This window comes from Mytilus edulis, chromosome 7 (assembly GCF_963676685.1).
Source record: "Mytilus edulis chromosome 7, xbMytEdul2.2, whole genome shotgun sequence".
Classification (NCBI taxonomy): Eukaryota; Metazoa; Mollusca; class Bivalvia; order Mytilida; family Mytilidae; genus Mytilus; species Mytilus edulis.
The window spans coordinates 15,368,170-15,385,558 of NC_092350.1; the positions used below are offsets into that span (position 1 = coordinate 15,368,170).

Sequence of the window (17,389 nt, forward strand, 5' to 3'; positions counted from 1 at the left end):
AAATCAACAAGACCAGGTGTGTCGACAGGGTATGCATATCGTGCTATGCATGTATCACCCGCTAGGTGGATGCAATCGGTCAAAATATTACACACAGGATAAGGACACAGTCGATACAGATCAGAATACTATACTAAGATATTCAATTTTAGTACGTACAAACGAAAAGTGAAATAAAACAATTTTATTTATCTTTAAGATGATTCTGTATAGACCTGCTTCATATGAGTACAAGTTGGCTAGTAGTGGTGCACATTTAGTACCCATTAGACTATCAACGGTATGCTAAGTAACCAATTTACCAAAAACTCAACAAATATGTTGTCGATAAAAAACTCAAGCATTTTAATATCACTTCGGTATTTTTGTTGTGGGAATCAGTGTGGTTCTTTAAATTATGAATGTGAATAGTAGTGTAAAGCATAGAAAAATTAAAGGAAGACATAGTTCATTGGTCTAAAATAAATGCCAAGTTAAAAGCATTCTTCTGATTGGTGACGCTGGATATAAAATTTCGAATATCGAATCTCGAATTTCGAATTTCGAATTTCAAACTTCAGATATTGAATCTCGAATATCGGTTCTCGCATGATCCTTCTGGGCTTTCGTAGATTTGTTATCACATAAGCAACACGAGGGGTGCCACATGTGGAGCAGGATCTGCTTACCCTTCCGGAGCACCTGAGATCACCCCTAGTTTTTTGGTGGGGTTCGTGTTGTTTATTCTTTAGTTTTCTATGTTGTGTCGTGTGTGCTCTTGTTTGTTTGTCCTTTTCATTTTTAGCCATGGCGTTGTCTGTTTGTTTTAGATTTATGAGTTTGACTGTCCCTTTGGTATCTTTCGTCCCTCTTTTATTGCCTGATTTTTATTCTCAAAACGACTAATAGTGGAATGGTAATGACCAACACTACGTGCAGTTGTTGCAGCGACATCTCTCATGCTGATAATCTGCCATTTTGCTGCAGTTGTCGAGGACCCATTACAAGGTGTCAATCACATAACTTTAAAAACTTGGTTATTTAAAGTGTTGAAAACGTTGAGGATAAACACATCTGTTTTGCTGTTTACGGTTACAGTAGCTTCATGTGCAGATAAGAACTTATCGAGTCGATATTATTGATTAGACTCATGTGATATTTACATAATGTTTAACTAATTCTATTTTAACAAATTATATAAAAAAAATAAAGAGTGCTTTTTTAATTTCAATTTCAATTTGGTTATGCAATATACACTTTTTTCCAGGTGTATAGATTAGACCGTTGGTTTTCTCATTTGAATGGTTTTACAATAGCAATTTTTGAGGCCCCTTATAACTTACTGTTCGGTGTGAGCCAACGCCCTGTGTTGAAGACCGTACGTTGACCTATAATGGTTCACTTTTATAAATTGTGACTTGGATGTAGAGTTGTCTCATTTGCACTCACACCATATCTTCTTAAAGATATGTATATTTTTGCTTTGCCTATGTACTTTGTTCTATGTCATTTTGTGTTGTTTTATTTGTTTTTATAGTGATTAAGATTATAATACAATATTTGACTGCTGTACCCAAATTTTGACGTTTTATCTATCATGTCGTTTTGTTTTGCTTACACATTGTTGTCAATTTAATTGCGAGTCGTCGCTAGCTACAAATCCAGGCTTAATCTACCATTTCTTACACAAAAAAATGTATGTACCAAATCAGATATATGAATAAAGGCAACAGTAGTATACCGCTGTTCAAACTCATAAATCCATGGACAAAAAACAAAATCGGGGTAACAAACTAGAACTGAGGGAAACGCACCAAACATAAGAGGTGAACAACGACACAACACTACAATGTAACACACACATAAACATGACAGCTATATTCCATTTGTTTGATGTCTTTTAGTTTTTGATTTCATCCTTTAATTAAGGAATTTCTGTTTTGAATTTTCTTTGGAGTTCGATATTTTTGTTATTTTAGGGAGCGTTTAAACTCCTTATTTAACATATAATAATTGTTCCTTCAGGTTGATGATGCTTCTTGTATTTTTATCTGTGTTTCTTAAGTAAAACAGTGTTTCCTTTAATAATTGTCCCTTCACATTGATGAAACTTCTTGTATTTTACTCTGTGTTTCTTAAGTGAAACACTGTTACATTTGTACTTACTACAAATAACCTATGCACATAATCCTAAAATTAGCTAACAAATTTTGTCTATTGTTGATGGTACATAATAAATGAAACTCAGCATTTATTTTACCATTTTGGATTTAAGTTTGCAATATGTGGTGATTTTTCTTCGATTATGGATGCATGCCTCTTATTAAAAAAAAAAAGAATTTGAGTGAATGTTTTTACTGCAATCTCTTTATTTTTCGAATTTTCGATCATAATTCATTTGAAAAGATGTCGATGGTAATGAATGCCGTTAAATATTAATGTACTTAATTAAGGCAACACTAGTTCAAAGGAGTAAGTTAGGTAAGAGCAATATTTTATCTAGTTCAATGTTTCAAGTCTGTTTTTAAAACGACATATGAAAGTGAAATAGAAATATATTTGTCAGACTTTTATTTTCAAAGTTTTGAATCTAACATCCCAAATAGGTCAAATATAACAATCGTTGCTAGCTAAATGTGAACAAAAATCGTCTAGATTTCAACAAAATTTGGGCATAGACTACATAAAGACAAGGATTCGACAAATAAATTATTTAAGCAGATATGTAAATTGTCTTTAAAATATTATGTTAAAAAATTGTTTCTGTTATAAGTCCCCAAGTTCGAAGTATGCAATTCCTATAATAATTTGAAACGATTGGGACATTACTGAATTAGTCTCATCATCGAACGTGTACCCACCATGAGTAATACGACGAGTGTCACAAGTGGATCAATTGGTGGTTGGTTTCGTATTTTTCATTGTTCAGTTTTCTATGTAGCGTTTTGTAAAGTTGTTTGTCTATTCGTCAGCTTTCGTTTTATGCCAGCCATGAAGTTGCTCTTGTCTCTTGCCTTTTCAATTCTAATTGCTTTATTGGTATCTACGTTCTCATTTTTGAATTTTTATCTGCATTTAAGAAACTTATTGTGTAAGTTATACGAAAAGGAAGGATCACCTAAATTGTGATCAGCTCTGTTTCCTTATGTGAGTCGGACTCTTATATTTGCTATTTTGACCAGTTCATCTTCCAGTGTTCATAACGAAATGCTCAAGTCTCGTCAACCTACCTGGATATAGACGTGGAAAAGTTGTTTTGATTCATATGACAAGGATTGTCAATTGTTTAACTGCAGAGATGACGTTATATTGTGGGAAGAAAACACAAACAACATTTTGTTTGTTTTTTATTTCATCCGATTCACTTCTAATCCATACTTTCATAGTCAACACTTGTATTATAGTCTATTACATAATATTCTTTTTTATAGAAACAGCATAAAGAGGGAAAAAAGATACCAGAGGAACAATCAAACTCAGAAATCGAAATAAACTGACAACGCAATGCCTAAAAATGAAAAAGACAAACAATAGTACACATGACACAACATAGTAGTCTATAGAATAAGCAACACGAACCCCACCAAAAACTTGGGGTGCTCCGGAAGGGTAAGCAGATCCTGCTCCACATGTGGCACCCATCGTGTTGCTAAAACTTCATGTTTTAACCGCTTGATTATTTCACTTCAATAGCCCTGAACTCGATTACATTTGAAAGAGGATAGTGGTATCAAAAACTGTTTATTTTCTTGGCTGACTATTTTGATTATTGAATAACAAATGCATTAACCATCCTTTGGCAGCATAACTACTTAGATTACTTGTGTATACCGTTGCGGACTGTGTCAGACAATAGGTTAAGCGCGAGCCAGATGAGCAAAATTTCACAATTGAACTGAAATCTACGATGAACAACAAGTTCACGTGTTTTGGTCCATTTGCAAAACCTGCGGTTGTGGATAGTTTGTCACCTTCTCTTCAGGACAAATACGCACTACTCTCAGTTTGGATTGACAAAAAGAAAGAAAGATGAAAACCTGCCATCTGTTTACTGGATACTAAACTAAACAACAACACAAAACTACTGAAGAACGAAATATAGCTGGTTTGTCAAGAGGTTTGACTAATCATCTTTTTAATGTTCCCCTATTTTTCAACAGTGAACCAGCAGTGTACATATATATAGAATCCCTAATAAACCCAAACCTCTGCCATTATTTTGCAGTAATATCAAACCCTTTTATTCTTCTAAGCTTTGCACTTCTATTCCATATGCTCAAATGTGATATCATCGTCTCATTAAACAGAGCTTGTACTAAAACACAGGAAAGGCAGCTAAAAATTGCTTGTTGGTTGGCCTAGAGAAATTTTACTACGTGAGAAACCATTCCCACAACAAATACACATACAGCACCGGGATTTTTCAAAAGTTTGATAGCTTCATGTTTGAATGGGTTGGTACTCCAGAGGCTACTGAACGATCTGTTGTTTGCACTTTCAGATATATAGATGATATTTTGTAACTGAATAACTCACATTTAATGGCCTTTTTCAGCATCGTTTAGTAGATACTTATCCCAGATTATACATGACGCCCGTGCATGTCCCTTTATACGGACATTATTGACAGGGGTGTTCACCTTACACACAAACTACTCTTACATAAATACGAAGCAGACAAATGGATCAGCACTGCGTACATATTTTGATGAACATTAAGAATTGTTTGACAAATATAACATGTCAGTATCTCAACTCACTATCGACATTTTTCACGATCTTAGATCTTACCATGCATCGTCTGAACATTGATTTTTCGATGTTACCCTATTTCCGACTGTAATAATCTAACCGAGCAGAGCAGGAGATGCTTACCCTGTCGAAACAGACGATTCGCTTCTTTTGGAGTTCATGTTATTCCATCAGTTTTAGAGTTTGTTTAATTTGCTATTTTTAATTGATTTACGCGATTTGAGCATCAATAAACTAGCTGTGGCAACACTAAGGGGACATTTATTCAAAGAACGAATGTACAATGTAAAAGGAACAATAAAAGGTCGAGACATTATCTATACAGTTTTAAGGTACTGCAAAAGTATATACGTATATGATCGATGACTGTTATAGATTTACAAACAAAAAGCAAACAATCTTCAAATTTTATTATCATAGGGTAGCAATACTCATTATTAAAGCCTTTTCATATCATTGCTTTCACAATTTAGTACAGTTACATACAATTTTATAAGTTACTTTCTTTCATGTTATATATTCTAACAATATCTTTGTGACACATTTTTGAATAATACTCTTATATTTCAAGTTTTGTTTTAAACACTTGCAGAAAAGCTATTTTCAAAAGGCAAAATTTATAAAGGATCCCATTGTTTTAGGACAGAGGTTAGATTTCAAAAATATAAATGTATGCCTCTTTTTTTTTACAATCGTATTGATGCGTTTACAATTGAATAGAGGAAATCTATTGCATCATCCACCTAAATGAATCAGATTCCTTGATTTTTTTTCCGTATTTTTTTGTTGGTGTAAAATCATTTGAATATCATTACTCCTGGTATATTCCGAATTATCATCAACACAACAGGTGCCACACATGGAGCAGGTACTTTTAATTTTTACCTTTCCAGAACACTTGCGTTCGATCCTTGATATCAGCGATGATCGTGCTGCCAAATGTTGTTTTTGTGTGAAATGTTTTTTTGTGATTTTGTTTTCTTTCGTTAATTTGTCATTTTTTGCCATTTAGTTAAACATATTATTTTGGCATCTTCGACTATTTTATTTAGTAAAACGGAAATCGACGGTTTGTCACACGAGATATAGCCAAGTAACGTGTTAAGATATATAACGTACAAATGATTTGAAACGAAACCATGACATGCTTTTTTTCTATCTGTTTTTTAACTTGACTTTATGGTTTCATCATCTGTAGGTTATATATATTCTGACAGTAAGCTACAACAACAATAATAATAGAGAAATAAAGATAAACCCTAACTATTTTTTAAAATTACACTTCCCCCGAAATAAATCTGTGTATATGATTTAAAACGTGTAGCGTTAAAACATTTAGATTCAAGTCAGCTTGCTCAAAAGTTTCATCAAAACAAAAGTATTTGTATTCAAACGTTACGAATAGTTTTGACAATACATTCTTCTATATTTGTAAGCTGTGGTACCGGTTGATGTTGAAAATTTATAAGGCAGTAGAAATAAAAAGATTTGTCAAAGGTTTACAAACAAAACTAAGGAAACAATAAGAAACGATCAAACTTTTCTGTGGGCCACTGAACCTTTCAATAAAGGATCGTTCGATGTTCTCATATGATATTTACACTGAAAAAGCGTTACTGGTTTAGTTGTTTCACTTCAATATTGATACAATAAAGTTTGATGCAATATATTTGAATTTTGTTTCTTTAATATGAACGTTTTCCCCAAGGAGATTTGGTCCACTGTTGGCGTTTGAAAGTTGGATTTTTGGTGAAATATCCTTCGTAAGACTGTTGTTGCTCGAAGTTTTCCATGGCCTTTGTAGTTGGATTTGCAGATACGGTTGTTCGTTTCTTTCCCCATCGAGCCTCCCACATCTGGTGTCGTTTAACTTCATTGTGGTCATAAACTGGTAGATCCTGCGATGAGTCCAATGAAGGTCCAAACGATGGCATGGCTATTCCACTATGACGAGAATTCCTTTTCCCATAGGCAATCCAACGGTCACGTTTCCCATAAGCTACTGACCAAGAATATTTTCCTCTCTTTTGAGTGCCAAGTTCACTTAAATGAGATGGGTATTTGTTCTGTCTGTGATCTTCATTTGTGTCTTTGTCCCGAAAATATTCATCTAATAGTTCGTACATTCGTAATTGCCCATCTTTTTGGCTGTTAATATTGCTAATTGGGACGGCGTATACACCTACAAAAGAAATGACATATTTAAAACAGGCTCAAACAAAACAGGTTTGTTATCCTTTGCGTAAGTATCTTATTAATACAAATATTTACAACAAAAAGTAAAGTATGTGTATCGCTGTTTCACTTCCTCATCAACGTATGCCGCACATTTTTAAGTAACACTTAAAAGTGCCTAATGAGACAACACCAATAAACGTAAAAAAGTTAAAACTAACTAAATTATATGATATGTCACCATTGAGTGCAAAAATGAAAAGTTTTTTTCTTTCATTTTCGGAAAAAATGTTCCGTGCCATAGTTCCATCACAGACTATTTGCAAGTCAATAATTTCACACTAAAACTGAAGGTCAATAGTTTTTTGAGAATATTAAATGGCAGTTAAAAGTTTTAAAGACTATTAACCGCAAGACATTAGTTGCAAAAACCATTAACCAAGTTATTTGACTTAAATAACTCCATTGACTCTTCGTGTTACTTGGACTTTTTAATTTCAAAGGTAGAACACTTAAATAAGCAGTTTAGTAAAGAGCTACGGAGCCTGTTAGTACTTAACGTATTGCTAGTCGAGCCGCTTTATAAATCTAGATAGCCAAAACTGAATGAATGCTTTCTGGGGGATCCAAACATATTACTAAAGACGTCCTTTAAGAGGATAGTTTAGTAACATATAGTTCAACAAAAATGTATATCTAAGACATTGCTGTTATAATTTCTGCTACAATATTGAATTGTATCCTGCAGATGGGTTTGTTTATGTGTTACATACTTGTTTTTCGTTCAGTTTTGTACATATATATGAGTTCGTTTGAATTGTATTGCATTGTCATTTCGGGCCCTTTTATAGCTGATTATGTTGTATTGGCTTTGTTTATTGTTAAAGGCCGTACGGTGACATATAGTTGTTAATTTCTGAGTCATTTTAGTCTCTTGTGAAGAGTTGTCTCATTGGCAATCGTACCACATCTTCCTTTTTATATGTAGAGCTAAAAGTTTTTTTCCGTTTGCATCCGTCTTAAAATATCGTGGTCATTTTCCGAATATGATATTAAATTCATAAATTACTTTGTAGAAGAAAACTTGAAAAAACGTCTATATGAAAATTAGTTTTAAATAGCTCTAAAACATAACTAATGTATGGTATGGGTTTCTCGTCGTCTGCGCGTGAAGATCCTGGTGTATTGTAATAAAATTATAATTAACAACATTCATTCTCAGACAACAAATCACATAAGGACGCTTGACTTTAAATAGTATAAAACTAGATACATACATCCAGAAGGAAAAAGCCTTTTTTGGTGTGTTTTGGGGTTTAGTAAAACACTTACAGGATGACTAGTGTCTGTAAGTGTAAAACTGCTCATGTAATGTTATTCCAGAATTTTTATAATGTTTTTGTAGCTTAAACATATTTTACTAAGAGAGCAAAACATAATTAATTAAATTTAAAAAAAAAATGATAATAATAGTCCTCTCGCAATTCTGTCAGGAGAAAGAGACAGATAATGCACACTTCTTAAATTCACAAAATATTTTTGAACTGTCAAATTGGTTTGAGTTTACATTAATCAGTTTTTGATTTTTTAGCTATTTATATAATACCATTAAACTTTATGTTAACTTGATATACACTTTCCGGCATTTTGTTCATAAAAGATAATTGATATAACAAAATAGAGGGTGAAAATTAATTGTTTTATTTTAAATTGTTTCAGTTCTAAACTAATAACAAATAGCTTTTGCAAGTAAAATATCTATTTTACTATCGATTTGGAATTGGATTCGAAACTCTAAGCTGAATTAGTTCACATAAATCATCCTCATTATTGTTTTTGTGTCTCCCAGGGCAGGCAATGGGACATCGCTTAGCAGAAAATACTATTATCAATCGTATCACGTGATCGCACAACATTTCCGTTATCTTAACGACAATACGTCAGATAGATTTACGGCAATCTATTACGACAGTAGATATGTATCAACGTTTCAAGGAAACAGCTTTTATTTCGATTTATCACTGTTATTATTCTTTGTTCGATACACTTTTATAGTCATGCGTCTGATAATGCAAAAAGTCAGGTATAAGATTGTTTGTCTTCAATATTGTATATACTAGTATCTGTTCATGTTATACTTCATTTTGTTCTATTTGAAAAAAAAACATGAACTATCAGATAAACTTTAGAAAACTAATTAAACTTTAAACCTTTTCCTCAATATATTAACACTTAACTCGTCTAGGAGTTCAACGACTTCATATCAGCTCTGCATAATACAGCATATATAGTATAGATTCTTATTGTTATGCTTTGAAAAAATGTTTTTTTTTGTCGTGAGTTCCAAGTTTCCAGAAACACTTTTTATGATCACAGAATCCAAGTGACATGTTCTGTATTCCTTTTTTATTACTTAATTTCATTTTATTGCCGACAAAAGGTTTACTTTTTCGACATGCCACTACTAAGAAACAAATATTTGAAATATGATTCCAATGTTTCTGAACACGTTACATGTTTCATGTTGTACAATGTAAACGTATAAACGTTATTAAGATATTAATTAATTATCTTAAAAGTTAATCCAAAATTGTTTCCATTAAAAAAAATATGGTTTAATTTACAAGACTAAAAGGGGTCTTGTGCATCCTTTGAAGGATTCTTAATCATGGAGAGATCAATTAATATTCCAGATATCAAATTTTGAATTAAGAAAAACAATACAATGCAGAAGAAATTGCTATATCTTTAAACCAACAAGGTAATTGAAAATTCTTTTTTGAATTGCACCATCGATTCAAGTTGTTGATAGTAACTATTTGTAAGTAAAGTTAAAGGTATACTGCCTTAAATACTAAACCACATGTAATCACCACTGTCGATAGTACTAAGTGAAATGAAGGTAAGTATAACACGGGATATAAGACTAGGTTTAATCCATTATTTGAGCGTTTGGATTTGCATTCTATTTACTTATTTTACCTAATAATTAGTTGGTTATATAAACGGTATTGTTTTAATCTGAACAATAATATAAAAGCGTGGGAGATAAACATGAACGGAATTACATATACATATCATTAAAAATGGTTATTAATAGGAGAGTTAAGAAGAAAAAACATCGCTTTCGGCTATCAACACAGGAATAATGACGCAGATGACGCTTCAAGATCGAATTAATAATTACAATGTAATTTGTGATTATGTAGCGATAGATTTGATTCATTGCTAAAAGCCTTTAATACATTCTACATATATGACGAATCGACGATAAAGACATATGAATAGAAAAATAGTGATAAATTAACTTTCAATAACTAATATATTTTTAATCTAAATATTATCTACACCTTAACAAAGATCAAGAAACGCGTCTCATTCTAGGACCTTTATATTTGATACGACTGAAACAGACGCAACACGATACTCTTCATTAAATTTCTGAATATATGAAGTTTTTTTTTTGTGGGTTCTAAACAGGTTCGTTAAAAAAATTCTTGAAAACGTTGTTGGTTTTTTGAAGTTTTTATGCCATTTCACGGTTTGTGTCAAATACAGCAAAATCAATATAAGATCATAAATGTTTTCCTACATGTACAATATTTCCCTAAATTTATTTATATATGTATTAAGTATACAACACGCTCAATGGTACACATGTAAATTGTTTTTGTTCAATCAAACTAGATTAACTTCACTATTTTGAATTTAATCGTTTCAAAGTATAAGACTAGCATAACAATGTTGCTTTGAAATTTTATTTTGAGTGATTTGAATTATTGTCTAATTGACGTATACCCACACTTCCGTTTATTCATATTTTTGATTTTTCTGTGTTGCTTCGGCGTCGTGAAAATTTTGAATACCCCCTTTTATACTTGCATGTGTCACTTTCATATATCATTGGGATTGTTTGTTTAAAAGTAAAGGCGTTCATATATAACTAAAAAGTATATCTCACAATTGTTTTCAATTATGAATGATATAAACCTGAATATAATTGGCTTACAACGGAATCATTTCGTTGATTAGGCTGTATAAGTCACTTATGTTACAGGATTTGTCAATTTCAGTGTCTATAATAGTCTAAAAGCTGACGGTTTAATGCTATTGCAATGATCCGAACGGTTTTCTAGAGTTTTTTTGTACACAGAACAAACTTGTGTCATTAGTTTGAAGTCTAGTCAAACAAATGAAAATGATATGGCATTTTAACACGATCAGATAGCAATAAAAGTTTTATATCCAAAAGGTCACCGCAACTATAAAAAACAATGCGAATAAAGCACGCTGCAAATTAATTGTCAATGTTTCGTTTTGTACTGTATCAAACATAATATTGTTATTGTAGAAACTAAACATAAGCTTAAAATATAGATACCAGTGTTTCAAACGGTTGTTAGATTTTGTATTTGCGCCAGACCCGAGTTTCGTCTACAAAAGACTTATCAGTGATGCTCGAACAAAGGCCAATGTAAGAACGAAGTTAAAAGGCATTGAGGACTAAACATTCCTAAATGTATTGCCAAATACAGCTAATGTAGTCTATTACTGAGGGAGAGATACACATAAGCATAATATTTGACAAGTTTGACAATAGTATATTATTTGTTCATATTCTTAAGACATACTGAATGTTAAACGGAGTGAATCAATCTTCAAATAACCTGACTTGAGAAACAAGTTTTCAAAACACATCATCATCAGTTAATAAAATTTGAACCTACAGATATATTTTTGATTTTTACAATCGTTTCATTGTATAGAATTCCTATCATTCTAATTATGATCAGTATACTTATCATATTATACAAGTCTTTTGGATTGGTAAGGAAAGAATCGGTTGATAAAGTACATCTTTAAAGAGCAAGTCATGAATAATTCAACAGAATGAGGGGGGCGTTTTAATCACACGATTCTTCAAAGTCAATTGCATCCTCGACAAGGAAACGCAACAAAAAAAAACAGAACTTTACTTGGAAGTGTACTCTTGTCTATCATTAAAATCATTAAAACAAAGTGATACATACAAATTTACCTACGTTTGACTTCTAATTTGTTACTAATTAGACATAATACAGTCTTCAAGTCTTTTAGAAGAATCATGGATACATAAAAAATTGTATTACTTTTTAATATTGACTTATATTTATGCAATAAATTCCATTTGTTTTAAACATCGCTGCACACTTGGTGCAATGGTTACTACTTAACATGCAAGATGGAGTGGTTTGCCGTGTCAACGCAATGTATTAAACCTATTTTATGCAACCAACAGCTCAAACACTGAAATACTATTTCCGGTTTCCAGACCTCACTAGATGTAATAGCACTAGTGGTTATTCTATATAAGTAGCATTTAATGAAATTTCTTAAAGCTAGCGAAGAGGGGCGAACAATCCTAGAAGGCGGTCAAACTCAATGCTGGAATGTTGCTACATAGAAATGGAAAGGAGTAGGTTCAGTAAGACCCCTTTTTGGCCCAAAAATATAGCAGTTTTACAAAATTATGAAAATGTAATCTTTTAGATATTTACTGGAAAGTAAAATGCTTCTGCTACATAAATATGGGCTGTTTTTGACAATACAATGTACATATATCGGGTACTAGCATCATTAAGTCATGCTAAATTACTGAAATCTTCACAATTTTAGCATTTTAGTTAAATTTTAGACGGTTTCCGTCTTACATGAAAGTGGCCGCATTCGTGTTCATTCATAATATTGAAATGTAAGTTGTATTTGGTGATAATACATAACATATATAAAGGTTGAGGATGAACACGGATGCGGCCACTTTCATTTTTGACAAAAACCATCTGAAAAGAGACGTTTTTTGGCATATTTGATGGTTTTTTCATATTTAAGCTTAAATTGGAGCGTTTTTAATGACTAAATCAGTTAAAATCTTTCCCAAAAACTTATTGAATCAATTGAAATAGACACTCAAGTGTTTAAAAAATGTCCAAATCTTTCGCTAGATGAACTTGAAATTTGAGGCCAAAATCGGTCCTTACCGGACCTACTCCTTTCGCAGTTAGGAAGCTTAAATCATCTCATTTGGCGTAAAGTTTTGTTTTCAACCGATCCTCATTGTCAATGTCTAGATTTATCTGATCTTTCTTACTAAGAAGTTCCTATATGAATAAAGAAGGGCAACATTCGTATACCGCTGTTCGAAACTCATAAATCGATAGAAAAAAAAACAATTCCTGGTTACAAACTAAAACTGAGGAAAATGCATTAAATATAAGAGGAGAAGAACGACACAACAGAAACACAACATTATAATGTAACACACACAGAAACGAACTAAGCATTAGACAAAATCCGAAGACAGCCTCATAATAATAAAGACACTCCAAAAATAGTGTGCTCATAAGATATCATAATCTCCAAGCCTTAAGAGATACATAAAATCTTCAATTATTCTGTATTAGCGAGACATCAATAATTAAAGAAACAAATACACCGTAAACATTACTCGACATAAAATTTAAACTGACATCCCTGTTTTGAATTGAGTGCCACTGGCATCGGGTGGACCCTATTGTAAGTCTGATATCTTCGGATGAGATTTTATTTACTTCACACAGTAATTGGTATAACGATGCAATAGCAGATTCGGAAAGTTTAACATGGCTGTAAGTTAGCAAGTCACAACGATTTCAATTCTTTATAAAGATATGGTATTAATTGGATAAATCATAAATTGAAAGTTAGAAAATCTGAACCTACTTATTTTGCTAACATTAATTCCTCGTTAGTCTAGACTAACATTTTTTTTTCATTTTTAAATGTTTGTGGTTTACGCATATTTTCACGCGAGTTACATTATCCATGAGTAACATCAGTTTATTGATATAATAGCAATAAATATAATATTGCAGATAAAAGCAAAATTATGTTTTATCCAGAAAAACAAATTTCAATACTATCAATTAAAAAAGCCCACTTTTGTTCATAGCTACATTGTATATGGAAGCAATTAATTTAATGACTTAAAATATGGAGGCATATAATAGAATGGTCATGTGGTCGCGATTGCCACTGAATACGATCAAGTATTTGTATTTTATGGTACTCTATTTTATTATCTATAATAAAGGAGGCATTAGGTGAATATCTGTGTTTGCATTGGCTTGTTGATAGAATAATAATATACAGTACACATTTCACATACTATATTCAAGCTCAGATTACTACAAGGTGTCTCAAAAGTGTCATTTAATGGAAATAGCTAAACATTTGGTAATTTTACAATCAATGGTAATTAATATACTTTATAATCGAGTCAAAGCTGCTCCGTATTGATTCACTGGTATACAAGTTTTTTTTTCTGAACAAAACTTATTATTATTGTAATGTCTGTCACTGGGCACAGTAAAACAGTTGTTTTCGCTACTTTTTGTTATCCAATAGGCATACATGTATGTGGTGGTATTTGTTAACGTTAATATTGAATATTTTAGTTCCAGCATGTATCGTTTAGTGCAAGAAGTTACAAGTGGAAAGAAGTAAAGAAAAAAAACCCACACAAAAGAACGATAGGAAACCTAATTCTTTTTTTGTTTGTTAGGCTAATGTCTTATCCTCATTGGAGAAAACAATATTTAAAAAAAAACTTTGTTGCATTATGACATTTGTCGTTTGGATTCATACTTGAATTGCAATAAATAAATGGGCTAAGAATCAAAGAACGAATTGAACCAATCTGGTTGTGCAATCTGATAAATGTTGCACTTTTCAACATTATTAATATATGACCATGGCAATATATCATAAGAAATGAACAGAACATAGGATAAAAGGGGTATATTTATATTGATGATGAAATGAAAACATTCATAAATCAGGTTAATTGTAGTTGTCATTAAATTGTATCTTGTCAAAAAACAACATAACATTCACATGTTTCCGTTTTGAACAGTTTTGATGTTTTATCAATCAAAATATGGCGCCATTTGTCCATTTTTATCTGGACAATAATACATAGAGAAGCTTACAATATGTTTATGACATCAGATTATTTTATGACCGATTTCAAAATGTTTTAAAATTGAATTGTAGTGTTTTCCCCCGTATCGTGTCATCACAAGTTTAAAGTAAATGATTTGACGAAAGCAGTTACATTCAGGAAATAATCTATGATGTCAATTCTTGATTTATAAGTTATATGTTGACAACAAATTATCCGAACAGACCACGTGATACGCGCGAAGAAGATGAATTCTTCTAAATATTACAATTACATTAAACAGTCGTTATTTAATTAAAACATATAAAAAATATATGAAAACGTTACATACGGTATGTTTTAAATGTATGTTTCCTTTCTTTTTACGGTGAGTAACGAAAAAAGGAAATCATGATAATACAACTTCCTTATTTTTTTTGTTAGAAAAAAAGTGTTTTAATCAACTTTGAGAAAAACCCGAATTAAAATGAAATATATGCTGGCTTTTTAATGTAATTTAAATCAAAATTTTCAATAATATTCCACTTACAAACAAGTTCTTATAGCATGTACATTGGGTTTACGTGTCGGGCTAAGAATGAATTAACGTGTTTCTTCAGCTTTCCAGTTTCTAGCTTTAAGCGTTCGAGATAAAAAAATAAATGTGGGAAGGCGTTACGGATCGGACACATAACATTATTAGGTGTAATTTGCATTTCGTCAAATAACACAAATAATTTGTGGTGTAGTACCTTTATTTCAATATGTAGGACTCTAAAGTGCGATGGTACTCTAAAGTGCGATGGTCACGCTAAAGTGCGATGGTCTACGCTAAAGTACGATGGTGTCTCACGCTAAAGTGCGATGGTTGTTTGTTCGCTAAAGTACGATGGTATATCACGCTAAAGTGCGATGGACCAAAAGGGTAAGATTCGAGGGATTAAAACATCGAGGTTAAAAAATAGTATTTTTGCAAAAGCTAATATGCTAACGTATAACATATGTGATATGCTTTATAATTTACCGGTAGTCTTAAATAATTGTTTCTAAATTTAGAAGACCGACCTCGTTATAATTTCTAAAAGGGTAATTTATTTGTCGCAACATATTGTATTTCATGTAAAATGATTTTGTAACAATTCGGAGCTTATTGCATATTTGGATAATTAGTGTAGATTGACGTTCACACTCATGTTACAACCTCCCATGCAGTCGTCATTGTAAATAACAAATACAAAATTCGTTCATTGTCGAAATATGCAACTTTGATTAGTATAAAATTTTAATTTGAATGCGAGAGAAAGGCAAAGTTGGCCGAGCTTTCTCCTTTTCCGTATTTTCCTACAAATTACAGAACATACTAATGTTTTAGAGCAAATAATTTATAATTCACGCATGCAAACATGTATCTCTATTTTACCGACGTTACTTTAATCAAAGTCGACAGCATTTTAACGAGGATCGCAAAGTAAACTGCCACATAAACAATGATTCAAATGTTTCCGTTTGCTTCAAATATAACTTGATCAGGATAAGTATGCGTATACTGTTTTATATTTATATAGTAAAATGGTCGACTGTAAGATGCAAGTCCCTTTTCCAGCACCATAAGAATAAACAATGTGCTTCATCCGACAAAGAACGGTTAAGTTTAAATCAATAACTAGTAAATCATGAACATTTGGTGTAAAAGTTGTTAATCAAATATTCATAATCTATCTTCCGGCATGTTCATTTTTGGTTTGTATGTACGACTGTTAACGTCATAATCCAACTACGTTTCGGACGTCTAACCTTTCGCGAACCATCGTACTTTAGCGTATGGAAGCATCGCACTTTAGCGTAGACCATCGCACTTTAGCGTGACCATCGTACTTTAGCGTCCCCATCGCACTTTAGAGTCCTACACATATAAACAGAAATTTTAAATACATTGTACATGAATCGATATACGAAGGTAACAGATTGTGAATGTTGATAGTAGCTCTGTTATTAATTTAAAATAATGAAAATAATTAATATCTTCTGAATGGAGCAAGAAGATGTACTGTCCAAATTAGTGTTTTAAAGTTGATTTTTTTCATTTGGTCATAGGTTCGACGATAAAAGATTAAAACTATTTTCCTATTGATAATTTTGAAAAAAAATTAGATCAGTATCCGTTTTAGAAAAATGTGGAAACATCTTGACAGCTTCTGATACTCATCATTACAAAAGTTTGAAAATGAGTCTTCATTTCCGTTATTCGTTATTCAACATTCAGCATTGACACATTTATTCAAAGCCAATAAACTAATATTGGGTACATTCAAATGAACACAGCGTTAATGTTTTCTCGATTATCTAAAGTACAAAATATTGAACAAGAAGTTTTTTGAGAAATATGAGATAAACAAGAGAAAATAATAGCCAATAATACTTATTAACCCAGAGAAAAATAAAATATTAATTTACAAAACTCTGTCTGAATATGAGAAAATCATGACTAACAATACAAAACCTAACCAGGAACAATAGAAACACATA

The 17,389-nt window shown here is 31.8% G+C and overlaps 1 protein-coding gene across 1 annotated transcript in view; it reads right to left on the reverse strand.

The window, feature by feature from the left end:
• Positions 1-5,126: 5,126 nt before the first annotated feature.
• Positions 5,127-17,389, reverse strand: part of LOC139530037 (uncharacterized) — a 32,115-nt gene continuing 19,852 nt past the window's right edge. Inside the window, exon 2 of the mRNA XM_071326075.1 lies at positions 5,127-6,913. Within this exon, the coding sequence (XP_071182176.1) occupies positions 6,417-6,913 (497 nt within the window). The 3' untranslated portion in view covers positions 5,127-6,416. The remainder of the gene's footprint in view (positions 6,914-17,389) is intronic.